At 32.5% G+C, this 21242-nt stretch overlaps 1 protein-coding gene across 22 annotated transcripts in view; it reads right to left on the bottom strand.

Moving 5' to 3' along the window:
* Positions 1-21242, bottom strand: part of PPFIA2 (PTPRF interacting protein alpha 2) — a 495144-nt gene that overhangs the window by 171783 nt on the left and 302119 nt on the right. For 20 of the 22 annotated variants that reach the window (XM_012442054.3, XM_064376925.1, XM_012442056.3 and 17 more), the window contains 2 exons: positions 15467-15631; positions 9612-9686 (listed from right to left, as the gene is read on the bottom strand). In XM_012442054.3, the coding sequence (XP_012297477.1) occupies positions 9612-9686; positions 15467-15631 (240 nt within the window). The remainder of the gene's footprint in view (positions 1-9611; positions 9687-15466; positions 15632-21242) is intronic. The other 2 variants (XM_064376927.1, XM_064376933.1) reach the window with 1 other exon arrangement.

Here is a 21242-nt window from a genome sequence, read left to right as displayed (position 1 = left end):
CCTTGTGAATTATAATGAATAATATAACTTTATATAAATGCCATGGGAGAATCCATGTTGTTTCAGCTGGTAAGAACTGTGAAATACTGGTTTTTATTTAATTTGCTGAGGTTACTTATTGAGAACCTCATCTGGGTCTACCCATCCCATATTAAAATTTCTTTGCTTAGTCTTATTGGCTCCTCGCTGTGTTCTACATTGTCTTGTTTACAGTCTCCTTAGCTCATAAAAAATAACTCTGTTCTCACTTTCCTTAGCAGATAACTCATATCCTTCAGAAGAATCCCTGATTTAAAAAAATCCTCTCTAAATCAAAATCTTCATTCATCACTACACTACATGTTCTGTTTTCCTTCCTTCATTTCTCAGAGGAAGGAGTTCTATTACTTGCCACTGATCTTGAAATTATGCTTATTCTCCACTGTGCTGCCATCAATAATTTCATGTCCTTCATTTATGGCTTTGTTCTCAATGTCTATAAGCATTTTCAATTCTGTCCCATTATAAAAAGGCTACCTCTAAATACTGCCCAGAATCATTCAGCATATACGCTTGCCTTCCTTTCATTGCCAAGTTTCTCAAGAGTATTACCTTCCTTCATTTTTTCTAAACGTACATTCTTTTAATCACAGCTATTCTACTTTCATTACATTTACTGAAACTATCTTTGTAAACATTTCCATTGACCTCTTAACTATAAGTAAAATCATTTCATATAAGACATAATCGTCCATGCCTTCATGAAACATTGGACACCTCCAATTTCTATGCTTAAAACTCTCTCTCGCTCAATATCTTGCTATCTCACTATTGCTACATCTCTTTAGTTCCAGTGACTCCTGACTTGCTTGAGTCTGATATCTCTCCTTCCTTCATTCCAGCCTGTTCTTTGCTTTTAGGGTAGTTTCCACCTTTGCCATTATCTATTCACCTTTCCAGTTTTCCATTTATTTCTATGCATTTAACAGAGTACTGGTTCTTAACCTAACTCAAAAGGATTTTGGGGATGATTACATGGAATAATGTATATGATGCAATGGCTATGATCCATGGACCTATAATGCTCCCCAAATGTGTGTTGCTGCCTCTAGCTCCTTTCACCATTCTGATCCAATAATTTTCTAAATGTGAATGGTACTTGATATGCCCAAGCAAGTTCTTTAATTTTTCTTTAGGAAAATAGACTTCAGAGATAAAGCTGGTTGTAGATGAGGTACAATAAATGTTAATTTCCTTGGAAAATTCTAATTGAAAGTTGGTAAATTCAGCGGTTGGAATAAGCATGCACAGAATAAAGGCAATAAAAAAATATAGTTCAGCCTACAACTACACTTGCCAGTTCTTTTTATGTATAATGCAATCATGTGGAAAAGCTTTAAAATAAGCATGCCTGTGTATTCACTGCAAATTAGTCTGTCAATTGAATTTTTTCAGGAGCTTCTGAATAATCCATTTTGTCTGGCTTAATTAAATAATTTGAAAAGTGTACAGGTTTCTGATAAAAGAGAACACATTGTTAGGATGTATAATCTATTTATTCCCCCTTGCACTTTCCTTTATTGTGCTTCTTTGTGGCTTTCCAATTTTAAGCAATAACAAAAATACTCTGCAAAAAAAAAAATAAAGACTTTATTGTATTTTCTGTGTCTAAATTGTTTGGGCTCGCTTTTTTTAGGACAATGGCCTGGAACACGTATTCAATGTTAACAATACAATCTGCCTACATGGGGCCATTCAAAAAGGCCTAAAATTACAGCAAATTTTCATTATGTATACATTTATTTACAACATTTTGTTTGATTTTTAAAATTTATATTTATATTTGCCATTACTAAAACAACATAAGAAAAGCCACACTGAGTAATACCTGTGGTCTACTCAGTGCTGTATTTTCTGACACTGGCCCCTTGACTCTTTCAAGAAATCATAAAGATTCTTTTAAATATGTCTTTAAATATAGTACCTTGGCCATCTAATACATTTTTTACCTTTAACTTTTTAAGATACCATTAGTCTATAAAATCAAAAATCTGATCACATCTCTCTTCCCTGCCTAAAAACTCTATTGGCTCACTGCTGTCTGCAGGACAAAGCCCAGTTCTAGCTACCCCTCACTCAGATCTTTCACTCTCAGTCACTTCCTCCCCAATCCCACCTTTACCTGCTTCCCTTTTCTTCCTCCAAGTCCATCTGGTGAGCTCTTTATACTCACTTTTATAGCACCATCTGTTCTTCCTATTCATACTCATACAATGAATTATCCTCTTTGGTAATATTACTAAACTTTGTACCTACTTTTATTTCACATCAGTCATGCTGTATTATAATTACATTTAATGCGATAAAACAAGATAAAGTTAATATTTTTTATCATTGTTAAGTGTGCCCTTTAAGTACTATTCAATGGCATAAAGTACATGCACATTGTTAAGCAACCTTACCACCATCCATCTTCAGAACTTCATTCATCTTCCAAAACTGAAATTCTGTACACATTAAATACTAACTATTCATTATAATTGCTTTTTAACAAATAGATGGGGTCTCGCTTTGTTGCTGAGGCTCATCTCAAACTCCTGCATTCAAGCAATCCTCCTGCCTCAGTCTAATGAGTAGGTGGGATTTCATATATATGCCACTGCACCCAGTTTATAATTACTTTTTAACATATCTATCCCAAATACCAGCCTTCAGAGCAGAACCAACTTTTTACTAATATGAGTTTGTTAACATATTTATACCTAGTACTTAATAAAATACCTGGCAAATGGAAGATGCCGAATAAATATCTGTTGAAGTACCATGATTAAAATTACATATTATGCTAACCAAGCACATCAAATTATGCCAACTTTCCCATTCTTTGCCACCTCAGCCTTACACTTTCCCAAAAGCAAAACATAACAAAAATAAATTCACAAAAACATATCTTTAATGGTTTTCACTTTACCAAAAAAAAAAAAAGAACCGAAACAAGACCAAAATATTACCTTTAGTGCTTTCTCATTTCATAAAGCATAAAATCTACAATTTTTTAGCCCTCCAGAATTTGGATCACATCAGTCTCTTTACCTTCCTCTTCTGCATCTTTTCACATCCTGACTCTTATCAATACAACATTCCTTATTCTTGAAACAGGCAGTTTCAGATTTTCTTAATAATTCTGTCTCCTCAGCCTGAAATATTTCCTACAGTTTTGAAGTCAAATCATAGTCTTCCTTTGAGGGTATGCTCAAATACTGTCTTTTTAGGGTGAAGTGTTCTCTGATGCTTTCTTCTCTGTTCCCATCTGTATTTTGTTTGTGCCTGTATTTTGTATTTAGTTAGTTTTGCACTAAATTACATGTTAGTTGTATGTGTTTATGTCTATCTCTTTCACTAGAGGGCAAGTTATATGAAAATTTACATGATGCCTCACTTATTTTCTTTCTTTCTGTTTTTCCTTTCAGAGATACTCAAAATTTTCTTCACATGGTAGGGATTCATTAATTAAATTGAAAGAAGAAACGCCTTGTTCATTTGATACATATGATCATCATATTGCTGTTTATTGAGCATACCGAATGTTGTTCAAATAGTTCAGTTAAGAGAGCAGTCAAGGAACAACATGAAAACACTAGTCAGAATGAAGTGTATCTAATGCAATTTGACAAACATATATTGATTAAGAGGTTCATATCACTGTTACTGAGTGAAATAAATATAAAGGAGAAAGATGAAGTCTATCTTCTGAGTAAACTAACGAGCTAGGCTTACACAAGTATATAATTATCCTAATACTTGAACAGTTGTAATAGGTTCTGAAGCAACAAGCTTTAGCAATTTAAATTAAGAAGCCTATTGGCAAAGAATTATAAAATATTTCATTTAAGAGGTGACATCTGAGCTTGAGTTTACATGGGGAAATATGTTTTCAATGAGTGAATTGGAGTTGTGGAGATATTCTAGAAAAGACTTTAGCATAAGTAATATTTAGAGTCATAAAAAATGTTGGCTTCTTTAAAAAACAATACACTCCATGATTTAACAAGGCCTTAGAATGACTCAGGCAGAACAGTAGGGGTAGTGGAAGTTAAAGCAGAATCTGTAGGTTAGGAATATTGAAGAAATTTTTGATGGCATGTTACAAGTCTATGTAACATATATCACTATATTGCTAACATATATTCATATAGCATATTACATCATTATATTATCAATGTATTAATATGGCATATTAATATATTATATTATGGTATATATTACATTATATATAGTATATATTATATGATATTGCATTATATACTATATTATATTAATATATGCCATATTACAATGCATTAATATGGCATATATTAATATAATAATATATCTGTATATATCTGTATATATTACAGATGATAACATATTACAAATAATTAATATAATTAGGACTTCACTTAGCAAGCTTAACCTTGCAGAATTATACAGCAAAAGGGATAAGCAATAAGAACAGATAAAAGCCTACAGTAATATTTCAGGTGAGAATGCATAAAGATCTGAACTATTGCAATTTTAATACATATGGATAATGATGAGAGTAAACAGATATGGGGAACATTATAGACACAATTATATACATAAATTGAAACAACCTGAAAGCAGAGTTAAGACAAATTCAAAGATAACCACATTTTCACGTAGGAGGGAATAGTAGTACATTAAGAGAAATAACTTCTGTGGTCTCATGTGTAAAATAATAGTAGTATGTACCCACCAGCATTAGTGTACTGACTTGTGTGTATTTAGCATGTACTGAGGGATCATTACTATTAAGTGCTCCATAAAATGATCTAGTATTAATATCATTATGGAGAATAAAATCTGACTCTAAAACAATTTTATTGTTTTGTTTATAAGACTAATGAGAAGTTAATAAAAAATTCAAACACTACAGAAACATATGGGATATATACTTGCAAACAATGGAGACAACAAATAATAATAGTTTGGTACTTATATCTAAAACTTTTTCTATTCTTGTAACAATGAATTATTATTTATATTTGAAAAATATTAAGAGTATTCTATGAAACTTCATTCTTTTTACATAGCAGAATGTTTTGGAGCTCTTTCCAGAAAAGAACATATAGTAGTTTTGTATTCTTTTTAATGAGGCGACTCACTTTATCATATTAATGTGTCATATAGAATCTAAGAGGACATCAGGAAAACTAGGTGACGATTCAGGCCCACCAGAGCACAAGATACTTTTGTATAAATTAGAAAATGTACTCCCTATAGGTGGCTATGTCCTCTGATGCATGTCTGCCCTGAGCTAGATTTCAGCTCCCACTGACCCCTCTGCTGGAAATTTGTAGGAGAAAATAATCTGTACAATCATTAACAAAGCCCTGTGGAAATGCCAAAGGGATGTTGTGGAGCTCAAAAACCTTGAACTACAGATTTTGGTTTCTTTCTACAGAAGTCATTGTTGAATTCCTGGATGTCTGGGAAGAATAGATGAAGGATCCATGGAAGAGATTATAAAGAAAATAGGAGGTAATAACTGCAAATCCATCTGTGAGAATAAGACAAGGTGGTTGGGTGGCGGGGGGGGGGGGCGGTCGGGGGGGGGGAGGGAGGGAGGGAGAGAGAGAGAGAGAGAGAGAGACTGACTGACTCTCTCTATGTATAATAATGATATATAGATGAGAGAATAAAGTCTATTAAAATGATAAAATGATAGAATAAACTGTATAGTTTTTTCAGATTCTACATATGCATATATGTGTATGTATGAATACATCAAGATATCATTCAAAATCTAGATCTCTTTATTCTCCTTTTGGATTTTGGGAATTGAATCAATTCAGAAAAAAAATGTTTAGATAAATTTTTATATCTAAATTGTCACTATAACTACCAGAAACTAAGGAATCAAACAGATTCTTATAATGTGGCACCCTTCCTCTTGAAGATGGCAGTATGAACTCAGAAAACAGATTTGAATTTCAAGGGATGCTTGTAAATAAATTTTAAATTTAATTTAAAATCAGAAGCATTGCCAGGCATGGTGGCTCATGCCTGAAATCTCAGTGCTTTGGGAGGCTGAGTTGGGCGGACTGTTTGACCCTGAAGTTCAAGACCAATTTAGGAAACATGGCAAAACTCCATCTCTACAAAAAATACAAAAAAAATTAGCTAGGCGTGATGGTGTACAACTGTAGTCCCAGCTACTCAAAAGGCTGAGGTTTGAGGATCACCTGAGGCTGAGAGGTAGAAGTTGCAGTAAGCCTTGATTGTGCCACTGCACTCCAGCCTGGGCAACAGAGTGAGAACCTGTCTCAAAGAAAAAGAAATTTGTTAAATCTGAAGCATCAGATAAAACTTTCTCCAGCTCCTTGCTCATTTAGCTATATGTAGGACTTTTGTTGTGGTTCCTGATTATTTTGATCTATGTTATATAATTTTGTTTGGCTCCATAAATAAATATATGTGTGTGTGTATATATTTTTTATTTATTTATTTTTTTGAGATGGAGTCTTGCTCTGTTGCCAGGATGGAGTGAAGTAGTGCAATCCTGGATCACTGCAATCTCTGCCTCCTGGTTTCAAGCCATTCTCCTGCCTCAGCCTCCCGAGTATCTGGGACTACAGATGCATGCTACCACACTGAGATAATTTTTGTATTTTTAGTAGAAACAGGGTTTCACGATGTAGACCAGAATAATCTCAAACTCCTGACCCTGTGATCTGCCTGCCTTGGCCTCCCAAAGTGTTGGGATTACAGGCGTGAGCCACCGCATCTGGCCAAGATTTTTTTTAAACTTTCTTTTTCGTGAAAATGTGCTCCTTGTTTTTAAAAATACCTCTGTCAGTTATTACCTCCAACATTCAAAAGTCACCTAGTTCATATTTCTAAAGATGCTAATAGTATGAATTTTTCTAAACATATTTTATCAGGTTTATAAAACATATCTTGTTATCATCAATACGTGATGCTTTACTTAATAGTGATTTCTTATACCAATTGCTGTTACTATAGAGAATCAAGAACTCAAACTATCAGAGCCTTCTGATTTTTTTCAAATTTCATTTTGAAATATCAATTTTATTAAAAAGTTAAAGTTGACTTTTTTCCTAATTGCTCTCTTAAAAGAATCACTAATATTTATAAATAATTTATTATTAGAAAATTAAAGTAAATTTTCTTTATCGCTGGGCTCATGATTTTCTAAACAGGAATTCAAGTTAAGCCACACAGACATTAGTTAAAATCAACGACAAATGGAAAGATATGAAAGTTAATAATGAGCACAATAATTACTAACAGGCATGATTTTTACTTATGCAAATGATTCTTCATTGTACAGATGATTTTAAACAAAACAAGAAGCATTCAGAAAAGTCTGTCATAGATACATAGGAATGTTAAGGAGTAAAAACTTACTTTATCTATGTAAAATCAATCAAATCAAATCAAAATCAATCTCCTAACTGTGTATAGGAGACTATAATAATACAATAATACTTGAAGGATAAAACTATATTCCAGGAAACAGTCATAAATCTTTCCTTTACTTTTGTTCTCAAGTGCTGCTGTTTGGTTTTATGTATAATTGAAGTAACTATTTAGTTGCTAGGTCTGGAGCAAATCTTCAGAGCTTCACTTGAATTTATGGGACACTTTTATTTCAGCTTACTTTAGCCTCTTGGTCTCATCATATCTTTGTTTATGACAAATAGAAATTCTATCACTGTCATATTAAGCCATGCTTTTATATTAGTAGCCACCAAATTTTTTGTTTGCCCTTATCAATAAAATATTTTGAGAAATGTATGCAAAATAAATGTATATTTTATCACAAATAAAAATCCCAATTAACATTAATAAAATATAAAATGAATACACATCTAACTTTTTTTTCCTGATAGTTTCAGGAACAAATACACCCCATCCTACAGATAATTAATCTATTCCATCTCTTTAAAAGACTGAATTATCCTTGTCATTTCCTATTATTCTAGAGGTTCTTTTCTTCTATGATGATTGAGAGGTATCAATCTCTTATTTCTTTTTTTTCTAAACCATCCTGTTTACTAAGCTGAATCTGGTCATCAAAAAGCTTTTTTTTTCCATTTTAAAAATGGTTATTTCACCATTTATGCTTTCAACACTACTAGCCTTTAATTAACAAAGAATTTACTCTCCTTCTAGTTGAAAGTCCTTATTTCTAAAGTTTAAATTGTTATGGCTGGAACAAACAAAAGCATATGTACACTCATTTAATTAACCTAGCTTATTTTAAAGAACAAAGGAGTTTTACTGACAAGATTTATTGAGTGGTTTGAAAATGTGTATTTGTCTGTATGCATAATGTATATGTAAACATTATCTTGTAAATCCCTTTATAAGACATATCATCACTGATATTAGCCTCTCACACCTTTTTATAAATCTATTTATGTATTTTTTTATTCATCCATAATAGATGTACATACTTTGGGGGTACTTGTGATAATTTGATACCTTTATATAATGTGTAAATATCAAATCAGGGTATTTGGAATATCTACCACATTAACTATTTATCTTTACTTTTTGCTAGGAACATTTAAATTACTGTCTTCTAGCTATTTTGAAATGTACATTAGATCAATGTTAACTATAATCAACCTACTGATCTATTGAACACTAGCTCATATTTCTTCTATCTAACTGAAAATATGTACCCATTAATCAACCCTCTTCATTTTTTCCTCCCCTCTACCCTTGGTTATTTAAAAGTTGGTAGATTTTGCTAAATTATTTTAGTATGTCCAATACTAGCAATACCAATACTATATGACTGAAATAAACTCCTAGGAAAAAAGTAACCTTATGAATATCAGAGAAAAGAAGAGATGAGACTATTTTAGTGGCGGGCACAGGTTAAATTTGTTTCTTTCTCTCTCTCTCTGTCTCTCTTTCTCTCTCTCTCTCTATATATATGTAAATACACATATATACACATTTATATACATATAAACACATTTATTTAATATGTATGACTAATTATCCAAGATAATTTGTGTACTAAAACATAAGAGAAGCAAAATCTTCTGAAGAGAAAATAACTCTTTACATCTTAAAAAGATGATTGAAAATACTTTTTATGGAGCTGTGAATAATAGCTCCAAATTATTGAATCCATTGAAGTGGATTCAATGATGTCACTAAATATGGGTGCAGTGCTTTTAGAAGATAAGAATAGGCAGGACCTGAGGGGAAGTATATCTCTCTAAGTTGTTAACTTTTATTTGTAGCATTTTCTAAGTTTAACAGTTATTTGATATGCGTTCCAATTTTGGAGCTGTGTTTTCCTTCTTGAAAGGACTGATGTTCTGCCTGCAGTCTTTCTAAATCTTCATCTCTCTAGCTCACACGTCACTAGCTCTTGATAATTTTCCTTTGGTCTAGTAGTGACACATATAAATAACCAAAAATCAGAAAACAAGACTCTGGAAACTAATTTCAACAAGCCTTGTTCAATGGCATAGACAGAATGTAATTTATTTTTCATGACAGTTTTAATAAAAGTGACGTGAAACACAAGGGATGTAATGTGAGCAATATTGCACCTCAAAAGAGGAGAAAGTGTGGCATGTTACCTCCTGATTAGCAGCAGCTAGTTCTTCTTCCAGTGCAGAGACTCTTTCTAAAGAAACCCTCAGTCGCTCCCTTACCTAAAAGAAAAATCAAAATATGTGCTGTAATGTACATCCCATACATATTAAACTGTGCTGAACCCATCATTAACATCATCAGAGACAGTCAATTTGGCAAATTTTTAAAGTATTTATATCCCTAAGTGCTCAGAATACTAAACCTGGCAGAAATACAATGAATACATTGTCACCTCGTATTGTCCCTGTATCAAGGGATTTCCTTGTAAGCAAATCCTTTTGGTGGTTCCCTGATAGAGCTTCAGATGGGGTTGGAGATTGACTTGTCTTGTTCTGAATTCTGATTCATAGTAAATAGAGACAAAGTTCAAAAGTATATTATGAATTCATCTGAAAAATAGTCACTGATTAAGCATGACAAATAGAGAAAACAATACCCCACCTTTTTCTCTATTTTTGTAAAATAAGTTAAATTTTCATTTGGCACTTAGTATCTAACTTCAAAAATCCTTCACCTAAAGGAAAGGCCTTTTAGAACCTGAAAAATGTTCATTGCTCCTATGTTTTGTATTAATTAGAGGTCTACTTTGTTTCTGAGGAATTGTAAAGTACTTGAGTACTGTGGAACTTTCAACAAGCTTCCAGATACCAAAGGTTACACCATTGTATTTTATAGAACCAAAATCTCTGTATAGTTTGGTTTGAAGTTATATAACTTATACTTGTTTCTTACTTAACTGAAACTCAAAGAAGTATTTCTTTGATTCTTGCTTCCTTATGATTTCTAAAATTGTTTTCATTATTATATGTTTAGATCTATAGATATGTCCCGTTATGCATATTTCAAAAGTAAACATTTCAGAGAAAGAAATATTGCTGAATTAAAATGAATGACTACAGAAGTTTAATTTTCCTTAAAAAATCAACAAACTTTATAGCTTTAACTTAAGATGCAATTTATGGTGGATTTTTGATTATTTATAAATTAATATAGGTTTTTCATGGGAATGCTACAGTATTTGTGCAGTTAATATGTGTTTTAATACATAATTATATTCCTATAAGCTTTCATTTTTAAATTTACTGACAGTATATTTTCATATATGGTATTTTTCTCCTCTAGTAAGATTTAACAGGGAACGTGAAAACTCAGATACATAAAAACATTTAAGTTGGAATTATAACATTATTTTTCCAGTTAGCAAACAAAAAGTCAGTAATGTCCTGTTAACCTAGAATCTAATTAAGATTTTTAAAAATCTAAATCACATTTCAGTATTGTATTACAATAACACATATATTCAGATGAATGGATGCATTTAAGTCCTGAAATAGACCTTGAATCAGCAATAAAAATGTCCAAGTGGGAATTTTAATATTAATTATATTTTGTTATATTCAATTTCTCTAAAAATAGTAATACATACATAAAGGACATCTGATGTCTAAAACAGTTGCACAGGATCTTTCATAATATTGAGCTAGAGATTAACTGCCAAGTATTATTTCTGTTAGACAAATATCCAGTTGTTAACAAAATACATAGAATTAATGCCGATTAATAATCAAACACTAGTTATATAGCAGGAAATCTTTGATCATTTGGAGAATACTTTTTTATGAATTTTGAATACACACAAAAGAAATAAATATCCGAAAGCCATGAAAATGAGTAGGATAGCTGATGTGTGGAATGCATATATCAAAAAAGGTTTCAGCAGATGTGTGATGTTTTACAGGATTCCCATATTCTAAAATATCAACTGTAAAATATGGGTATTTTGAAGAAGGGCTAGTAAACCTGGTTGATGAGAACAGCAATATGAAGCAATCTAAATATATTAATAATCTTGCCATACACAACATTGATAAAATCACACTTAAACTACTGTAGAGAGAGGAAGTTACCATATTTTAAAATACTGACATATTAAAACCTTTCTATAAGAGTCATTCACATCATATAAGAAATAGTTGAATCTAGGCTATATGGTAAGTTAAAATATCTTTCTGACTTTCTTTTGCTAAACTTAAACTCTTAAGACAGTTCCAAACTGTTTTCTATGTACTACAAGTTAAGCATTTATATTCTCATTATAGTGAGTTTTTAAGGAATAAAAATTAACAAGTTTATCAAACAATATGAAAATAAAATAATCATCCCTCAATACATTTAGATTAGTGGTTTACAAATTAAGATTATGTTGTCAACTAAGTAATAAATCTAAAACAGTTTTACAAGAAAAATTTAAAAATCTGAATATATTTTGAGTTATGTTATAAATTCAAAAATTGATGCTGTAAATACCAATACAGGGGCTTTTATATAAAACTCATATTTATATGAGGATGAACTATTCTCTGTGTCTTTAATTTTGGGGTAATACTCAGGAAAATAAAATATATTAAATCTTGTCTTGTACTTGTCTCTGCAAAACTTAGTAAGGAAAAATTGTTGGTGGAGTGAGTTTTCTTTCCAGGGTATAAAAAATCCTAACATTTTACCTTGTCTGTTTGGCTTGAGTTGCATTAAAAGAAAAAAAAAATGGCTTCTCTGAAAAGTCTTTCTGGTTTTCTCTCTGCTCGGAATATCACACTGGCAGAATGCCACAATTTATTTTTCTTGATGGATTTTATGTTCTTGTGAAGCTATCTAGAAATGATTGATAAGCCACAAATAGTTTCAATTTTTCCTAAATATTGGTACACAGTTGATAGCTTTATCTCTATACATTTTTTTCTGATTTTTAAAATGATTGAACCACTTTCAATTAATCTATTGTCTGTCTAGTCCTCAAGTTAAAACCTATTGTTTATTTACAGACCTATAGTGCAACTCTATTATTATTTATATGCATCTATTTTTTTATTTCTAATTTCATCCATTACATCAATTTTTATTTTGCCCCCAAAAGTTGTTTCAAAGCCATAGAAATTTTATCCCTAAAGATTAAAATAAGTTTCTAAAAATGACACATGTGTTCAGGATAAAGAGACCTTGATGGAAGAAATACACATTCCAAACTGAAATTAATATATGGCAGGGTTACATTTCAGGAATTATCACTCCTATGACAGAAAATATTTTTGAGGAAATCTCCTCAGACCCGAAGCTCTAATTCATTTTTCACACTGTGATATTTGATAATGAAAATATATATGGAAGCCATATATATTTTATTTGTTTTGGTTTACATTTCCTATATATGTCCAATATTTTTTTTTTAAGTCAATGATTTCTGCGTAATTGAAAAACACAAGTATATGTCTCATGTTTTCCAACCCATGGAATTGGTAAACACATTGTAGAGTGATTTTAAAATTACTGTTGGTTTTAGTTAATTATGAATATTCTACCCTACAACTCAGTGGATATATAAATAAGTGGACATTAATAATTAAAATTATGTATCACTGCAACTATCTACAGCTATGCTCAATCCTTGTAAAGCTTATTTAGTTCTGCATACGTACTAATCCCTCTAGGTAAAGTTGTTTGTTTCTTGTCCTCAAGGCATGGTTAATTGTATCTTTTACTGACTTTCTACGATATTGTATTTACTTGTTTATATGTTTATATTCGCATCCCTCCTCAACCCTGTGAGAAACTGTGAGTTACTCTTAGGGATATTGTCTATGAAGGCACTTAGACACATATTAGTCCCTTGATAACTAAATGAAATGCTATTTTAATAAAGCATCTGATCAAGAGTAATAGCAAATCTTTACTTGGTTTTAAAGTTTTATCAAATGCTGATATTTATTCCTGTTAATAATAATATTCATAAATATTCACTGAGGACTTGCCATATGCTAAGCACTGGCTGAAAGCTTTGCATTATCAGATCATATCTAATCCTCATGACAACTCTGAGGTCAGTACTATTATTATCATAGTTCAAGATAAAATGCTTTGAGAATGGTCAAGTCACTTGTCCAGATCGTCTGACTCCAGAGCTCCAACTCATAACATTTCTTCTTTAGGCCACTGAGAATCACTTGTTGATAATCAGTTCAGTTGTCCCTGAACTCACCAACATTCAGAAGACCTCTGGTGAGTTAATATATATTATTATAGTTCCTAGGGCCACATGATAGAACAACACATTTAGTTATGCTAAGCCCACTGAAGTTCAGTAAAGTAAATTATTTCTAGATTAAGTTGTATAACATTTCCTTCTTAAATGTACTCATATGATCAGGTTATTTGTCTTAAATGCTGTTTATTACCTCTATTCTGATAAAGAATCATTCTTTTGTAAAAGCATCCTTCACTTAAGTGATGCGGTAATGCTTACAGGGAACATCTCAAATCATAAATTCTCTAGCACCTTCATTTAAGTCATTTAAAACTCTTATTTTCTCTGAATGGGTCCTTCTTTTCTTACAGCTCTGGGTTATTTTCTGTATTGGTCCTGCTGCTTAGAATATCCTTCTCTGCTTAAAAAACCCTTAATCATTCTTTATTACCTGGATGAAATGTCACCCTCTCTTGAAGACACTCTTGTCTTTGTCATTACTCACAGAGTCACAACTTTTTCTGTGACTGCATATTGTGATGTAAATATGTTTTTTTAGAATTGTTTTTCATTGATATGTAAATTCCTACCACTGACTCTGAACTTCTCAGTCATAATAAGAATATCTCATTTATCTTTGTGTGTCAAACATCTGCCAAGCAGTCTGATACATACTAAAAATTCTATACATATAAACTCTTGCAAATTCTTAGCAATGTGCTTTTATAAAGAGAGGAAATATAATATGAAACTAAATATTGAATATTAAATAATTATTTGATGTCATATTTAGCAAGAATTTTTATATAATACTCATTTTTGTTTTATTCAAAATAATTCTTATACTAGTTGCCTCTCATTGCTAAAATAAAAATGAGATACAATTTCTTAATACTCTAGAAGACAGAATTATAGTTATCCTCATGTACACACTCCACATAATCCCATTCTCAGAACATCTGAAAGACCAATGATAAAAATATAAATGTAGATAAATATTAAACAGAACAAAAATGTCTGCATGCTTAAAAACTAGATATAACTGGGAAATAATCCCTAGTTTGGATTTTAATGATCAGAACTTGTCAGATACTTTACAATGAAGTGTCCCAATTTCCACTCTAACTCCTAAAGCTTTATTAATTTTTAAAAGTTCAGTCTTTGAAATCTCACAAAATTGAAATCATGTCATAAGGCTTCCTAATCTCCAAAGGATATTATCATCATATTGGTTTATATATGTCAGTATAACTTATTTGAGTAACAGCTAAGAGAAGCTTACAGCTACTTTAAAAAATATCTAAACAGATTTTTCTACTAATATCTTATGATGTTACATGCAGAGACTCTTCAAATGAATATTTAAAAGTAAGATATTAGAGACATAAGAAAATCAGATGCTTCTAAAATAAATGTCTAAAAGTTAAAGTACATCCAATTTGTACTTCAAAATAGATATAATTTTCACTTAGTAGTCTCTTATTTTGGAATCTATAGAGAATGACCAGGGTTTGAAAGAGAGAGAAAGAGAGAGGATCCAACATTTCAAATGCCATCTGAACTAGGGCTATAATGTACCATAATAGAAGTGTAATTCTGATAAGCCATAGATTCAGTGGTTTACAAAAAGAAGATGGTTATGAATATTACCAACGTACACACAGTAATTCATTTCACTTTTTAAAATGATTTTTCATATAACTCAAATATGTGCCTCAACTGACTGACTTTAAGAGTCAGGTGAGTCAATGGATAAAGAGAAAGAGCTTGATGCTGATGACAAAAGCGTAGTTAAGTTTGAATCTTTTATCCCTACTATACCTTTTCATCCAAGGCCTTGTGGTGCTCAAACAAAGATTTCAGTGCCTTGAGAACTTCCACTTCACTGGATACTCCTGAGGGAGACTGGGCTTGCCGTTTTACCACCGTCATTCTTAGTGACCTTTCATGTCGTGACACAAGGCACTCCAAATGCTCCAGTAATAGCTATTGGGTTTAACAGAAAATGCAATTAATCTTATGAATACAAGTCACCAATACTTACAAAATGATTTCCTCCTTAAAACATTACGGGCTTCCATAGCATCTGACGTTAGCTGCAGGTTACACTACAAGTGGTAACAAAGATGCACAAACCTGTTTAAAACAGGGTTTATAAAATACATTAAAGATAAATTGTATTCGATCTTGTAACAAATTACTGAATTTAAAAATGTAATGCAAATGTTATGCGGTCCCCTAGCAAATTTAATAATTTCAGTATGGATTCAGTAGAAATAGTACACTTGACAAAATATGTATGATAATGATGAAAGAACATTGCTTGATGCATCATAATCTTTTTAGAGGATGACAGTAAAAGTCAAAATTTATTTCATTTACATTTGGCCATTAAAATTATTTGAATTGAATAAAATAAGCATAATCATTATACCATTACTTTAACATAAATAATCACATGGTTTTATTCACAATTATTCTTTAGATTATAGAAAAATATATGCAAGCAATTAGAATATAGTAACTGAGATTCTCAATTGTCAGTTCAGGAAAGAAATTTAAGGATATAGTTTTAAGTTGTCTATATTAGAATCTATGTTTTCCCCAGAGTAGCCTCTGGGGCCATGACAGAGGTCGAGTGAAAGTCCCTGAATAGTTTTCAGGCTGTTTCCACATCTCTACACTCTTAGCTTTTGCCAGATAATTTCTGCTTTTAAATGTTTTGTGAATTGGGGTTTCATACTTGTTTTCATTTCAAAAGAAGTTTTACTGGTAAAAACAAAAATACATTAGAAGAAAAACTGTTTGGTTATTATTAGTTGTTATAATTTTACTAGTGAGGAACCACATACAACTGGTAAGAATTATAGGAAAGTTCTTCAGAAGAATAGTGAAAAACATAGGCTAACAAGTGGTGTCTACTTAGGCAAAAAGAAAAAAAAAACAGAAATTATCCAAACAAAAGATTTAAAAGCAGATACAAGACACTGGAGGTAGAAAAAATAAAGAAAACAACTTTCTTCTTTTTCCAAGATTTTTTTTCTAAAAGTTTAACTGTAATAAAAACCAAAAGTTGGCCGGGCGCGGTGGCTCAAGCCTGTAATCCCAGCACTTTGGGAGGCCGAGGTGGGTGGATCACGAGGTTAAGAGATCAAGACCATCCTGGTCAACATGGTGAAACCCCGTCTCTACTAAAAATACAAAAATTAGCTGGGCACGGTGGCGCGTGCCTGTAATCCCAGCTACTCAGGAGGCTGAGGCAGGAGAATTGCCTGAACCCAGGAGGCGGAGGTTGCGGTGAGCTGAGATCGCGCCATTGCACTCCAGCCTGGGTAACAAGAGCGAAACTCTGTCTCAAAAAAAAAAAAAAAAAAAAAAAACCAAAAGTTTAAAATTTTGGTTTTCACTATACTGGTGTTAGATTCAGTGTCACACATTAGTATCACTTTTTTTGGTTGGTTTCTCTACATTTGCTGTCACTAATTATGTCTCAAAGTGTCAGAAAACTCTGCCATTATTGTGCACAAAGAACACCATTATCTGAGACACTAAACATGAATAAATCAATAGATAAGAGTCATATTTAAGGGTCAAAATAATATTAGTTGTTTCTCAGTATGAAACTGACCTGATATTTTCAAGGAGCCTTTTAAAATTTATCCATCTCTGATTATATGATGGTATTCTATTCTCTTGAATTCTATAGATACATGTGTCCATTGCTTAAATCCAAGCTCTTTTACATAGGTTATGGAGATCTGCATGAACTCCAGTTTTTCCAGTGTCATCTGATGTCAGTCTTTCCCTAGCAAACTATGTTCCTGCCTTCCTGGCCTGCTTTTAGGTCCTCAGTATGTCAAGCCTTTGCTTATGCTGTACCCTCTGCCTAAAGTACTCCTTCTTTGGTTCCCCATTTAACCAGCTCTTTCTCATTCTTTAAGTCTCAGCTTAAATATCATCTCTCAACAAGGCATTTGCTTACTACTATCTAAAGTAAGTTTCTCCTTTTCCCCACTTCCACAAGTCTCTATTTCAATCCCTTACTAATTTTTTTTCAGAATATTTCATGATGTACAACTTATAGAAACTGTTCTACTAAATTTCATTCTATTTTTCCATTGCAATAAAAGTTCCACGAGAGTTGGCACAGTGTCTGCCTCAGTCCTCTTGATCCTCTCTTTATGTGGGTGTTAGCTCAATTCCCAACATCTATAGGTATGCAATTAATATTTGTTGAATGAATTGAAATATTAATAAATGAGTTAAATTTTCATACCTCATATAGTTTTATATGACTCATACAGGCTTGGCTTATATAAAAGCTAAGCCTGTGGCCATGGTTAATTGGCATTATTTCCTAAAAGCTTAGGCTAATTAACATTATTATGTCCATCTATCCTTCAATCTGATGGCATAAATAATGAAGCAAGCTTTATAATACAATGAAAACTGTTTTTTCCTAATTGTAAATTAGAAGGATCTTACTTAATATATTAATTCAATAAACATATCATCATCTAATATTGCACAGTACAGTGTAATATTTAGAAATATAAAATGCCCACCCTCTAGGAAAAGAAACACAACAATGAAGCTATAAAGGACATCTGTTATTAGAGACCAACTAAATCTTTTGATCACAATCTTCACATTTGGCAAGTGGAACTTTTAACTGCTTCTCCCTACACTCATGCCCTCATTGTCTCTTTATCCAGCTTAAAGTTAATAATTCAGTATTTGTAAGCACTCTCTTTCATGATCCCTAAATTTCTAGAATCTGATCACTTGCCACTACATCCACTGCTAACATTGGGTCCAAGAACTATAACCTCCCCTTGAATTATTATAATAGCTCCTTAACTGGTCCTCCTGCTTTCAGCCTTTCATCTTCAGGCTATTCTCAAAACACATCTAAGTTAAAATTTGAGTTAGGTCATTTATATCTCTGCTCAAATTTTTAATGTCTTCTTATCGGGCTCAAATGAAAGCCAAAGTCCTTAATACTTCCCAAAGGGATCTAAATTTTCTGAACTCATCTCCTATTTTTCTTCTTGCTCATTGCAGTATAGCTACGTTGGCTTCTCTACCTTGCAGTTTTTTGTGTTTAGTTTTGTTAGTTTTGCTTTTAACACATTAAACATCCATATCCCCACAACAGGGGCTCTGTACTTCTAATTTTCTCTACCTAAAACATTCTCTTTCAGATATCTGCATGATTCTCACTCCACTATCTCTTTCATGCTTTAACTCAAATGCCACTTTTCAATGAGGCTTTCCCCGGCTACCTACAACACTGGATATCTCATTCCTTGCTTTGTTTGCTCTTCTTAGCATTTGTTCCTATCTAATGTCATATTTATTTATGTATTCATCTGGCTTACTATCTTTCAAAATTTAATGTAAGGTCAATAAGGAAAAAAACTTTTTATCTGTTTTGTTCATGGCTGTATCTTTAGTGCCTATAAGATTGGCACATTGTAGATGCTCATGTATGTTTACTAAATGAATAAATAAGTACTGATTAAAGCAATAGTTTGCATCTTTATAGGCAAAATTCTTCAGAGAAATGGATATCTGGGATACTTGACCTCAATAGGTTTGACAGAACCGAAGGTTAAATTAACATAAAAGAAGGGAGATTGTCTTCCCTGGTACATGGGGATGAGATAGTTACATAAATAATCACCTGATCTATCTGGAAATGGGATGTCCATGTAAGTAAGACTTTGATGGATTGAGTCATAGCTACAATAGACCATTTTGAAAGACATGAGGAATACAAGGACGATGAAGTGAGTCGAATGCTTTGAACTGCACTGAAGAGTTTAAAGAAAGAAAATGGCAAGCTTAAGGTTTTAAATTCTAGGTCAAGGCTCAGTCAGAAAACCCAAGAGGCGCTATGGCTATTCATGATAGCCTCTTATTAAGATCCCAAAACATAACAAAAAGATGAAAAGCTTGCTCTAAGGGAGGTCACTGAATTACAATACATGATGAATTCACGGCCTTACCTAGAATCTTATGTGGAAATCTTGCCATCACTCTGGGAAAAAAAGGCAGGCACCCTAAGAACTACAAAATGGACATTTGGCAAGATTCAGAGGCATCTAAGTTCCTCTGATACTCTCAATCCCAGTGAGTCTTCCTGCTTCTGTGATGAATCCAGTTCTATTTGTCTTAATGGCCATGTTATGACTTCACTTAAAGCAGTTGTCTTATAAGAAGAAGCCTCTGCACTTCATGTCCTACCACAAACACCTCTTTCTGCCTCCAGATTTCTAAAATATTAAGAGGTAAATAACAAGGTCTAACCTAAAAAAACAGAAGGCTTTCAAATCAATAGACCTGTATGTTTTTGCTAATTTGTAATTTCAGAAATCTACAAATATATGTAGATACTGATATTACTAAAACAGAAAGAGGGGAACAGCATTTTTGATCTGGTTAAATTAATCAATATGACTATATTTCTCAAATAACCTGAATTTAACTTTGATGTCAAATACCAGAAAGTGGTTATAATTGTTTGCTTCATGGGTTTATGAAAATATAAACTCAGTGGTGGCCTAAAACAAGTGAATACAGGCTAGAAATTCATTGGGTAGAAGGTAGAAGGAAACTGATGATTATGGAGTTAAAAATGGCAAATTTAGCTCAGCTCCTTGCTGTTTCCTTTGAGATGACCAAAGTGACATTATCTTCACTAAGGCACTGGGAAATAGATTGGAAAGAAGACAACACAGGACCTACGAAATTGCCAGAACAGCGGTTCTTTACAGATAAAAAATAAAAATTGAGAGATGCTAGTCCTTAAAGGAACCCTTTGATTTCTCTGGGATGACAGAATTATGCAGTGGCAGAGACTAAGTAATAGTATTTAACCACTTAAGCTAAGGTATGTGTGGTTACTATAACAGACAGAATGGTTTGATCTATTGGGATCTTTGTGATAGCTAACTGATTATAGGGTTGTTAATAAGACAGCAAGAATTAGGTTGTATTGCTGAAATAAAAATATTAATAATAATAAAATCTGTAGACATGGAGGAATAAAATTTGACTTGAGTCACCTGGTTAACTGTCTTGGCCTTCTCCAAATCTTATGCCTGAGTGACTTTACAGTTAAGAGATTTTTTAAAAATTAAGGTGAGGTTGTATAGCACCAACTTTTTTACTCTCCTGCTATTGAGAGATGGGGGTCTATGTTCCCTCCAATTAAATTTGGGTGGATTTGTGACTGTTTTGACCAACATAGTATGGCAGAAGTCACATTTTGTGATTTCTGAGCTTAGGTCCTAAAAGGCCAGGTAGCTTCCAACTGGTAGACCAGAACATTTGCCCTTACGTCCCTGAGCTATCATCAAAGAAGTCTGAGTATTCCAAGACTATCATGCTGGAGAGGCATGTGTAGGTTCTCTTGTGTAAAGTTCCAACTGAGTCTGCCTGTCCTTCAGCTATTCCAACTTGGGTGCCAGACATGAGCATGAAGAATGCACTTCACAAGCAAATCTTTCTGACCCCAAATATTTCAGTTATCCCCTGCAAATGGTTTGCTAGAGCAGATGTTCTTCTGGCTTTGGGAGCTGATTATTAATTT

Source organism: Aotus nancymaae, unplaced genomic scaffold, assembly GCF_030222135.1.
Source record: "Aotus nancymaae isolate 86718 unplaced genomic scaffold, 86718_ANA_hifiasm-v0.15.2.pri h1tg000016l, whole genome shotgun sequence".
NCBI lineage: Eukaryota > Metazoa > Chordata > Mammalia > Primates > Aotidae > Aotus > Aotus nancymaae.
Note: the sequence above shows the minus strand (reverse complement) of the source record. Positions and strands in the feature narration are given on the sequence as shown.